Source organism: Phaethon lepturus, unplaced genomic scaffold, assembly GCF_000687285.1.
Source record: "Phaethon lepturus isolate BGI_N335 unplaced genomic scaffold, ASM68728v1 scaffold36033, whole genome shotgun sequence".
Classification (NCBI taxonomy): Eukaryota; Metazoa; Chordata; class Aves; order Phaethontiformes; family Phaethontidae; genus Phaethon; species Phaethon lepturus.
In genome coordinates, this window is record NW_010527639.1 from 18,152 (window position 1) to 29,926 (window position 11,775).

The 11,775-nt window shown below is 46.4% G+C and overlaps 1 protein-coding gene across 1 annotated transcript; it reads right to left on the reverse strand.

The window, feature by feature from the left end:
- Window positions 1–555: 555 nt before the first annotated feature.
- On the reverse strand, window positions 556–11,706 carry LOC104614744 (fumarylacetoacetase-like; the record flags this gene model as incomplete). The annotated part of the gene is made up of 10 exons (XM_010283445.1): window positions 556–668; window positions 4,406–4,523; window positions 5,514–5,615; window positions 6,590–6,636; window positions 7,213–7,288; window positions 8,063–8,193; window positions 8,944–9,043; window positions 10,460–10,512; window positions 10,775–10,872; window positions 11,414–11,706. Coding segments are annotated over 10 exons (1,098 nt in total), but the record flags the coding sequence as incomplete, so codon positions are not given.
- Window positions 11,707–11,775: the final 69 nt, after the last annotated feature.

Below are 11,775 nucleotides of genomic sequence, written 5' to 3' on the forward strand. Positions count from 1 at the left end.
CGTCATCGTCAGTTGTTTGCTGGGATTTTTTTTTCTTTTGTACAGTACAATTTCTGTTTTCACTATTTTAAAAGGTTGTTAGTTTGTTTCGTACTTTTTTTACTTTCCTTTCCTGCTGCTTTCTGTTGTATTGATTATCACATTTACAAATTGCTTTGTTATAAATTAGTTTAAGGTGCAGCCACGTAACTCTCTTTCACTCAGGATGGTCTACAAGGTTTTAGCATATAAACACTGTGAAAAAAAGAAGTCAGCATTCAATCTCTGCTGTTAACATCAACCTAGTACTCAGAATATTTAAGTTTAATTGAAAGCTTCTTTTTAGAATTATGAAAAAACTATTAATATAGTAGAAGAGTTAAGAATCTCACTTTCCATTTCAATCATCTTATTCTGAGAATTTTAAGCTAGTGTTGAAATCCTTTTCTTATCGCACCAGAGAGCCACACTCATCTTTAAGATATTTATTGATAATTAAAACCAGTAAGATGCCAATCACTCATATAAAAATAATAAATCTGAATAAAGCAAAACAGCTGCTGTGGGGGGGAGAGATCCTCCTCCTCGGATGTCACCTTACTCCAGTCATCACGGAACTGACAGGGCTGGAAGGATTTTTCCCGAGCACTGGCCAAATCCCACGCGGAAGCCGTTGCCCTGGCAGTAACCTGGGGTCAGAAAACAACAGACAGTTTGTTCTGTAAGGACAACAGGATTTTACCAGGAATAAAAGCAAATAAAGGCATAAAGAGACCAAAAATGAGTGGAAACATTTCAGAAATGCAATGTGGGGTAAAAAAAAAAAACTCCTGGAAAAGTCCAAGTAAGTCCAGGAATATAAAAAAAAAGAAAAAAAGAAGCACAAAATGCTAAACACAGCAATATGCAAGTTCAGTGAATTGATCAAAGAGCAAACAAAATGTGCAATATTTCTGTTTTCAAACCCAACCTGCAGCACCATCAATCTAACTGGCAAGCTGATTTGCTGCCTGGTCCAGCCTTGCAATTAATAAAGTAAATCTGGTTTCTCTTTCTGCAGCATCAGGACAGCTCTTGGGACATCAGGATGCTTATAGCCTGAAAGATGATCATTAAACCCCCTCAAACAGCAGGTCCTACCCCTGCAGAATCTGTTTCACTCGCTAAAATGAAGTAGTTTAGTTCCATGAGAAACTCAGCATCTGACTCAAAATATTTTTATCCTCTATTATATAAGCAGGCATTGAAGGTCTGCTGACTGCTGCTGAAGTTACCGGTCTGTGACAACATCTCCAGGTACAGGACGATTCAATCGCTCCCTACTCCTGCGTGGTGGGAGAGATGACATTAGGACGGAGATGCCGCAGCGACTCTTGCTGCCACAGGCCAGCCGAGCGGCTCCAGAAACAGCATCCATTAGCTAAGCTGCAGGCGAAGGAGGGGAGGGGGACACAGCCAGGGGCTTCTGGCCCATCTGGGAAGACTATTCTGGGAAGAAACAGCTGAGGAGACCTACTGTAGCTCTCCGCTAACAACAGCTGATGAAAGGAAGGACACAAGTGGCACATGCTGTATTTTAAGGACTGGTTTCATAGTTAGAGATGGATTTTCTTAAAATAATGGAATACACCGTCTTCCCTGCATGAGATAAAAAACAGCTGCCTCCCAGAAGCCAAGAGGGAGCTGAACAGAACAGACCTTAACCCTAATTCCCACCCATAGCACAGATCAGTGGCAACCTCCTCCGAGGAAGAGGAGGCCGGGTAGGCTCAGGCTGCAGGGCAGCCGAAGTTATTGCGGCATGAGGACAGACCCCGCCAGCTCTGACCCACGGTGCAGCTCTCACAGCCAGGCTGAAATGAAGTTTTTCCGAGGACAGCAGCGTCTGCAAGTGCTTGTGTAACAGCCTGCCCACAGACACCACCCCAGTATCTGCCGGGTAATCCTCATTCATAAGCAATACTTGAGTAAGACGCTTGCTTTGAGGCTCAGCTCAGTTTCCATTTGTCTCATTAGGCTTCATCACCAGCTTTCCTTGAGCACCGGCTTATTATTTCAGCCCAGTTTAGTTATCCCTGCTGTCAACTACGATTTAGAGCAGTACCAAGGAGCAGCACATTTAACAAAGCAAGCTCTGTGCTGCCAGCAGCATCGGCCTGAGCAGAGTGCCAGGGAGCTACAGAGAGGCTTTTGCAGCTGGCTGCAGCACACCGACCGCAAACCCTCCCTTGCAAGGCTCCCTCCTCGAGATGCCTCCCTTCTTGGGAAAAATATTTTTCTCTCATTTTATGTGTTAGGGCTCCAAAATAGCTCCCACAAGGGGAGCAAGAACAAAAAGTTGAAATAGAAAACTAGAAATTATGGGTTGGGCACTCGGCAAGAGCTAATGGCAGTGCCTTGGGATAATGGCAGTGCCTTGGGAGAGGATGCAATAGCACTAGCCCTGCCTCAAGGGTGCCTTAGGGCACTGGATCTGCCATGCATCACTAAATAGGAGCAGACCCCAAACTGTCCCAGCAGACAGCCCCAGCAGCACCTGGCTCTCATGAATGCTGTGATGCCCTGATCACTACAACCACAAGCTGTTGCTAGTGTAAAACAGCACAGCAGAGTGATCAATGTGAGGCTGTCCCCTTCGTCCAGGTTAACAACAGTCCCACCTTTAAAGATAAAAGACATTTGGGATTTAAAGTATGTATTTAAGGGAAGCTTGTTCTGGGCAAGAAGAACAACACAGGGCATGGTCTAGTCCCATTTGTCCCTCAGCTGGCCACCGTGTGCCAGCAGCTCCCAAACTGCCAGCTGCTCACTGCCAATAAGGATGGCAGCATCTAACTCCAAGGGGACATGCATAATACCTAACTGTACCCTAATTTAGAGCTTCTGGCATAGTTACTGGAGAGGCATCTGCACCTCTGGAGGGCAATGTGGTACTCCGAGCTGCTGGAGGAGTGTCTCTCTGCACTGAATGCATAGGGAGCCTACGGAAAGCAGCATCAGAAGCCTACATGTTGCAGCATGAATTGTTGCTGGGTTGTTGGAAGGCTGAAGGATGTCAGAGGTACTGGTGACTCTTCAGTTTCATCATCCACAGTTCTCTCCAGCACATCGCAATCTCCATTTGTCTCAGCATCTTCCTCTGCAAAACTGGCAGCACCTCACAGAAACATGATTTTCAAAGCTATTGCATAGGCTACCAGACAGGAGGACTGGGGCTCTGGCTGCAGCATGACCAAAACTGCTTAGAGAGCCATCACTGGGAGACTGGAATACATCCATATAATTTTTTTTTTTTCCAACAGAGGTAAGTTCTTGGGCTTTTTTAAAAAGCTTTCGGAAAAAAATGCAAAATTTTAGACTGTTTTGGCAAAAATCCTAAAAGTCTTGGCTGAATTAAGCAGGCACAGTATGTGAACACATACTAGCATCACACCTTCGTGTCCTTCAGGTTGCTGCATAGGCATTAGTCATTCACATTTTCTCTGCCCTCAGTCACACCTGTAAGTGTTTTCTCATTGCTTGAGCCATTTTTTCTCTGTGCAGACTACCTCTGATCACATCAGCATGATGACTACCTCTGATCACATCAGCTGCGGCACTGGCAGGGTCTCATCTGATGATGCACAACATCCCACAAGATATTCTCTAAAAATGCAGTAGGCAACGTGGCAAAGACATAGACAGGCTTGAATCAAAAGCTTCTTGTGGCTGTTTTGCCAAATATTTGCCACCTCAAAGTCATAAAGAGGTTGGTAAGATGACAGGAAAGGAAAAACTAGGGGTTTTTTTCACTAGTCTTTGGATTAAAAAGAAATAGGAGTGGGATTTAGATCACAAACCACCACGATAGATTCTAATTCACAAAATCCTTAGTTTTTCAAGGTGAAAATTAAAACCACGGCCCAGCATGAAAAAGCTCTCAAGCACAGCCCTTTTCAGAGGGGAGCTGATCAGCTGTTCTAGCAGGCTTCATGCTGTTTCCCACATATTTGATTTGCAACACACTTCATTGAATATGCATATGTTACAAATGAAATATTATTTGCAAAATAACTTCTTTCAGCATTTGCCAAGCTCTGCTCCATATGGAAACTCGGACTGTGATGGCAACAACATATCAATTACTTTTAGTCCCAGGGTATTTTCGCCCATAAAGGCAAAAGCCCCATCATTGCTTTAGCACTCACGCACAGCCATAGCAAGATCATTAACTACATAGCAAAGCAAATAATCGAATCCAGAAAGTATTTATTGCAGGGAAATTCCTATCCACCTGCTTTTGCCTCCTGAGAGGTAGGATGGAAACGTGCTCGCATGGCAGGTATGTACAGAACAGCCCATCTCCCTGCCAGGTGCTTACAGGACCAGGATCGGTCCACGGAAACATGTCCTCAGGGCAGTGTAAGGGCAGTTGTTCGGCCATTACCTGTCAAAATGATCTCGTCTCCATCCTGCAGGAATTTACGAGACTGTCCGCTGCCAAGAGGGATTTCTTTTGTTCCGTTCCAGGACAGCTCCAGCATGGAGCCGAAGCTCTCCGGCTCCTGCAGCAAGAGTTCATAAACAAACAACTTTTTAGTATCTGTCCTGCTGTTAAGCTACTTGCTGCTGGAAGCAGACACACGAGTACGTTAGTTCTATAGAACAGAGTTTTGCTGTTGGTTTAATTCATTGATACAGTGGCTTGTTTCCCTGCCTTTGCATTTTAATTGTTTGCTCACTATAAGCAGTCATGCTTACAGCCATTATCTGCTATGTTTAACATAGTGCTAAACCCTGTAAAAGTAGTTTGGGTCTGCTACAGCAAGAATGGAAACAAATCGAGGGCACTTCTACAAATCCAGTGCTTTTATGTAGTCATGTTTCAGAGTTTTACTTATATTTTGTTCTTCGGAAAAGTAAAGCTGGCAAAGGTTTGTAAGTCTTTAATGTCAATCTGCAGTACAATGGTTTAGAGCAAGCAAAAAGTACTTCAGAAATGCTCAAAATGGAAGCACGGGTATCCCAACTTGGAAACAACTTACCCGAGGCTGTCTTTCAGACAGCACGAACAGGATTTATATTTGATGTTTTCAGAAAGCCCCAGTACCTTACCATATATTGCAACAGCTGTGCATATGGCAGTACAAGGGGAAAAACAGCTTGTGAAGTTAGTTCCAGATATGTAGTATTAGAGAAATTAAAAGACATACCCATGCACCTTTTACGTTCTTAGAAATAAAAAAGCTGCATTTCATAGAGGGTAAAACGGGCCATGTGGCTGCTTGTGCATGGAAATTAATTTGCATCTGTAGTAAAATAGTTCTTAGGAAAAGGAACATGGGAGAGATTAAAAAACAGAAAACAAGAACACCACAAACAGCACTTCTCAGTGCAATTTGGGGCTACCAAAGCATCAGCCCAAAGCGCCTAGGAAAGGACTGCAGATATTTTCACAGCTGCTGAACTCAAACAGGGCTTAGACCCAAAGCCCTGCTCAGTCAGTTTTGGATTTCTGACCAGTTCTCCGTGGCCATCATCATTTAAACGCTTACGGGTCCGCTGATGGTGCCGGATGCCAGGAGGTCTCCAGGTCGGAGGTTGCAGCCGTTGATCGAATGATGAGCCAGCTGCTGTTTCATGGTCCAGTACATGTGCTGGCGGAAGGAGGAAGAGGAGGATAAAGCAATGAGGGACAAACCTCTCCGGCATGCCATTAGCCTATGCAGAACGTACTGCGTTCTCGGGATGATGCTGGTAAGACTGACCCTCAAGAGAAGTTTCCTTATTTAACCAGGAACATCCAGCAGCCTGAAAGGAACCTCCACAGTTACTTAGTGCTGCATTCTCAGTAGTTACTGTGGCCTGGTGATTGCTTTCTAAAGGATGACCAGGAGCTGCTACGTGCGTATCAGACACATACTTTAACCTGCAACCTAGTCCTTTAAAACGTCTCTTCTTTCAGCTGGATGTCCGCTCTGCCTCTTCTTCCTCTTTAAGGCCAGCACTGCTAACCCAGGATTCATGATGAAATCCAGTATTTTAATGGGTTTCTAGAAAAATCTCCTTATTACTGATTTGCTGATGAAGGTAATTACTACGCAAAGAACCAAATGTGAATACAAAATTGACTGAGCGATCCTGCAGCTGGTACACACACCTCCTGGCTTAGGATCCCTTCAATCAGCCTGTCGGGACCGAGCCACCACGCTGCCCGCAGAGGGGCTGGGGCAGACCTGGGCTCGGAGCAGCGTCGCAGCAGCGCGTCTGCATCTAAATAACCAGCTGCAGCTGCAAAGCTGTACGGCCCCTCGGCACGGCGGGAGGCAGTTCCCGCTGCCGGCGAGTCCTCCGCGCCCTGCCAAATGAGCACCCAACTTACAATGCTCTGAGCACCCTGAACCGAGCAGCGGAAAGAGCTGCCCCCTTCCGCAGTGCTCCAGCAGTCAGAGGTTTCCATCTCGGCAGGGTGAACTATCGCCACTCGCCACTCTTCTCCCTCTGTCCCCCACGCGCGCACGCACCAGGTCTGATCTTCAGCTAATGCAAACACCGGTGTTTGAAATCACCTAAGGCTGGAGCTGATGGCGTCGGCAAGATTTCAAACACATAAAAGATACGGGAGTCTCACCTTGAAATTGGATCTGCATATAGTAGTTGGCATGCTCATTCCTTCTCCTGCAGAAAATAAAAAATAAGAAAGGGGGAAGCAATTTGTTTGTGTTGGATGAATGATGTTGGAGCCTTTTGATTTTACAGATGGGTGGAGACTTCTTTTATCATTGTAATCCCTAGCAAGAAACAAGTAATAACTTTTTCCTTCCCATAAGAAGGCCAGCATTTCATAGAAAACAAGCGTGTGGATGGCACCGGGGTAGTATTGAGGTGCCGATTTCCCACTCTCTGCTTTACTACAGGAGCAACACCTGGACCTACCAGTCAGCAGGGCCATGAGCTGGGTTAACATCTGAATCTCAGCTAATCTGCTCTTTCCATGTCCTGCTTACACCTGCCCATGCAAGCAGACCCCACAGGGACCCTCCTCATCATAAGCTGATCATCTGGGAGGAATTCCCTCCTTGACACATTGCTGCATGGCCAACGGGGAGCAGGAAGAGCTTTGCTTCTTTCTTGGACAGATGCAAAGATGGAAAAGGAGGACCGCAGAGCCAAGAGCAAATTGGCCGAAACGTGGTAGTTCTGCATCCCTTAATTGGCAATTTCAGCTTTATAACCCCCTCAGCATTACTGTACCTTTAATAGCAACAAAGAGCTTGATGTCAAAAGTGTAGGGTTCTTTATCCTGAAGGTAGGGCAGCGGCTTGGGATCCTAAAAGCATATAAAAGGCATCACAGTCTAAACAAACAGAAAGGAAAAATTCCACGAGCCATCCCAATGACTTTTTGTTCAACCAGGCTGTGCTGCACACCCCATTTACTTCACCATTGTTACTGCTCAGATTATTGTTTTTCTTGCTCTCATGCACACACTTTTAAAGATCTTTCTAAACAGATTGATATCCATTTAATCAGATTCCTTCTTCTGCATGTGGGCTCCAAAAGCCCTCTCCATCATTATGCCATGGATGTTAATCCAAAACAAATACAGTGCTAGTGCACTTTTGCTCTGTGCCCGCACAGAGAAGATGGTGAGTTCTCTGCAGGACTCTTTATTATCTTTTTCCATTTTAACTAAACGTTGACATAATGCAGACAACTGGAAATGCTTGAACAAAGTGTTTTGGCTTGAGTCCGTTCTTTCTCCACTGCTTGCTGGATGCCAAGGGCTACCAAACACTAACAAGAAGCTCTCTGATCAGTTTATTTTCCAGATGTTTTGAAGATGATTTTTCTGCCCTGCTCAAGCAGGCAGGGTGACAGCTCAGGGCACCATGTGGCAGTGCCTGTGACATCAATGAGCATTTGAACACAAAGGGCCCAGGGTTTCTTCGTATGTTTGGAAGCAGGATCACACCAGTAAACTCTATGAAAAAAGTGCTTGGCACTGATACAGCTCAGTGATTTCTACTGATGGGACCTACCAGTCCTGCTGGGATTTTTCTAGCCCTGCTTTTCCTTTGTTTCAACCCTTTCTCTTGCTAACCTGGACAGGGTTTGGCAACACAAATGGCATGAGAGCTTCCATGGTAACAACCCACGGAGAGATGGTTGTGCCAAAGCTCTTGCTCAGGAACGGACCCAGAGGAACGTATTCCCATTTCTGGATGTCGCGGGCTAGGAAGAGAAAATTCAAAGCAATGCAGTTAAATATGCTCGAGGAGCTGCACAGCCTTCATGCCTTTGAAAGAGTAACACGGGTCTCTGCACAGCTGTAGAACCAGCTATGTGGACTTGGAAAAGTTATCACCATCATTTTCCAGCCATTGTGCCCAAATCCTGATTTAAATCCGTCCCTTTCAGACCCTCAAACCAGTTCTCTCAAACCAACTACAGTAGAAATAAAAGTCAGCAGTAATTAAAACAAGTCAGGCCAACTCCCTATAACCCGTATTTTTATCCCGAGTATAGTTAATGCTTTTACACCCAGCTAATGGTCCGTGCCAATCGTAGGGCCATTTTCAACTAATTAACTATGCTTTTGTCTCCTTAAATCTATGCAGAGACCGAGGGATTTGTGATTGCCAAATCCTTTTCCTACTCCTGACACTGAAATCAATCCTCTGTTGAAATCACCATCCTTAGGGCTGCTCCATCCCTTCGCGGAAGAAACTAGACTGATATTAGCTCTTTCATAAGTAAATAAATCTTCATTAGGCAGCAATTTCTGGTTCTACTGATTGATTGAAGATGAATTGAGACAGAGCCTCAGAAATGCAAACAGCATTTCATTTTCACCCCTTTCAACCATATCCAGTGGTTTCAATGATCACTATTCTATTATTAAAATACATAATTTATCCCTATCCAAGGCTTCCCGTGACGCTGTAACCCCCTCTCCAGGCAGAATCCCGCAGCACCGATTACCGCTCCAGTCATTCATAAGGACCATCCCAAAGATGTGCTCCTGGGCTCTGCTGATAGGAATTGGCTCCCCATACTTGTTTCCAGGACCTACAAAGAACGCCTGAAATTAAAAAGCAAAATGTTGATTAAGGAAGCTTTTGAAGCTAAAAATCTTACTGCACAGAGGGTTACGTGCATGAGCAGCAGAGGCTGGACAGGATGGGATTTTGCATCATTTCCCATACACAGTTAGACAAAACCTGTGGCCTACTCCCTCTTTGTTCCCTCCATGAAGTTGGCAGGCCTGAAATACTTAAGAGCACTGTGTTGCTAAGAGACAGTCATTAAACATGGGCATGGCTGTGTCAAAGCGCAGGAGCAAAAACGGTCCCTCCTAATCACAATCCGGATGCAGAACGGGTTTGCCTACTGAAGTGATTCTGTTTGCTGCAGGCAGCGAACAGGAAAGTGTTTAACGTCACCCGAGGGGATGCTGGACGCGGCTGGAGCCTGTCGTGACCGTGGGCAAGAGGAGGCAAGTGGAGAAATGTGCCCGCTAAGTAAAACAGGTCATGAACTGGGTGCCTGCACGGGCTCGCTTAGGAAATGCACAGCCTGAGCCCTTGGTGCACAGGGGATCTCAGTCATCCCCTCCTGTGAACAGTATGGAAGTTGGTTTTTTCGAAAGCCTTCACCAACCTAAACCCGCCTGCACAGCAGCCGGCAGCAGAACTCCGGCTGCCAAGCACAGCTATGGCAGCACTCCGCGTTCCCCACTTTATGGGACTGCCTCCCACTTTACAGCATTGGTCTGCAAAGCATACCGCATTAAAGGCTTTCAGTTCATTTTTAGTACCGTTTCCCTTAATATTAGGCTTCTTCCACTTTTTTTTTTTTAACGGGGAGAGATGGGGAATAAATCATATAAAAATGATATAAATCATATCAATCACAATTAACGATCCTATAAACTTCTCCCTTCTGGACCACGCTAAGCCATGAGAAGATGCACCTTCCAAGGATGTTTTGTTACAACACCCACAGCACAGGTTTCATCTTTCCAGACTGAAGGATGAGGTGTCTGAACTGCACTCCCAAGGACTCAGGGCTTCCGCTGCTCTAGACTCAAGGCGCAGACAGCTTGTACTTCCAAAATCCCCAGTGTCCATTAAAAGATCCTGGCTGCAGTGCAGAGGTGGCTGCTAAGCAGATAACAGGCTGTGTTGTCTGATAAAAAGAATATGCTTGCCTGCTTCCAGACTGGGGCACTGGTGCTCAGATTTGGCCAGACGAGCTGTTTCCAGCCTGAAAGCAGTATTAGCAAACCACTCAATAAGCTAACGCACCCTAAAATTCATCAGAAAGGAAGGTTTCCACCACAGAAATCTTTATTGCCTGCTGCACAGACTGCTCAGAGGGAAGCACAGGAATGGACCAATGAGCCATTCATTCTTTTAGAAGAAGCTAAACTTACCTTTCCTTTCCTGTTTCTACGTTAATGTTTTTCAGATGGTAGGGAAAAAAAGGCCCATCTTACCATTTCTAACTCGATATCCAGACGCTTACAAGCACCAAACACTGGAGGTTTATCTGTGGGTAGAAGAAAGAGTAATTTATGACAGGGAGGAAGGCAGAGAAATAAAAAGTAACAGCCAGAAGAAACAGAGCAGTCGATGCTGCCTGGCATGCAAACACAAGATGGACTTGGCTCGGGGCTTTCTCATGCCTTGACCCCAGGCTGGGCTTTACACAAGGCTTCCCAGACCCTTCCTCTCCACTGTTCTACCATGTGGAGGAAAAATCAAAACTAAAAAAAACGAGAAGCCACATTAAAAGCCTACTGCGGACTCACCATTGTCAGGTCTCATTTGCCCCACGGGTCTCCGGATGGGCGTCCCAGACACCACAACGGACGATGCCCGGCCGTGATAACCGACGGGTAAGTGCAGCCTTGTGAAAGAGCATCACAGAGCGCGGGTTAGCTGTGTAACCATCGCCGTCCAGAGCAGATTTTTGGGGTGGAAGCACCATGGGCATGCGAGGTACGAGGAGAGAGCTCTGCATAGATTGGCACAGACACTTGCACCTTACTTGCTCCGAGATACAGATGTGAACAAGCCCTAACCCAAAACCACGTAGCTGTCTTAATGCACTTCCGTGCCACTGCTCCACCCAATTCTTTGGAGCCTAGGCCCTGCTTTCTCGTCACTCAGCAAAAACCGATTTTTTAGGTAAATCTGTCTTTGAACCAGAGGGCTGCACTGCGATGGGTGCAGCTGCTGCCACACAACGCAGTACAGACTCGGCTAAGGCTGGGGACATGCGGTTTTCAGTTCCGCTGTTCAACTCTTGACAGCACAGGTCCTCACCTGCTCTGGACTCAAATCAGACGCATCTTGCTGAAAGACTACTCAGAGCTTTAAAAAATTGCATACACGTACAGATAAGCATGCAAGTAACGCCGCGCCAGAGAAGAACCTGAACTACCCACCAGTTGGGCATCAAAGCATTCTCCTTGCCCCTGAACATGATCCCGACGTTTGTGGCGTGTTGGCGTGAGGAATAGAAGTCAGTGTAATCTCCTGTGTGGGAAGACACCCATAAAACAGGGATCGACGGCAGGAAAGGCCCTGACCCGCTGGGGCCAGAGCGCACCGCGCGCCGCGGGCAGGGAAAGGCAGGAGAGGGGGCGGCGCGCGCGCTCGGCAGAGGCACGAGGCAGCTAACGTTACTAGTGCGGGGACGCACGGAGCAGCGCACAGGCGGCGGCTTGGCACCGCTCACCTCCGAAATAACGCGCACGGAACTGGCCTTTCGGCCTGACGGCCCCGCGCAGCGCAGCGCGGGGGAGGG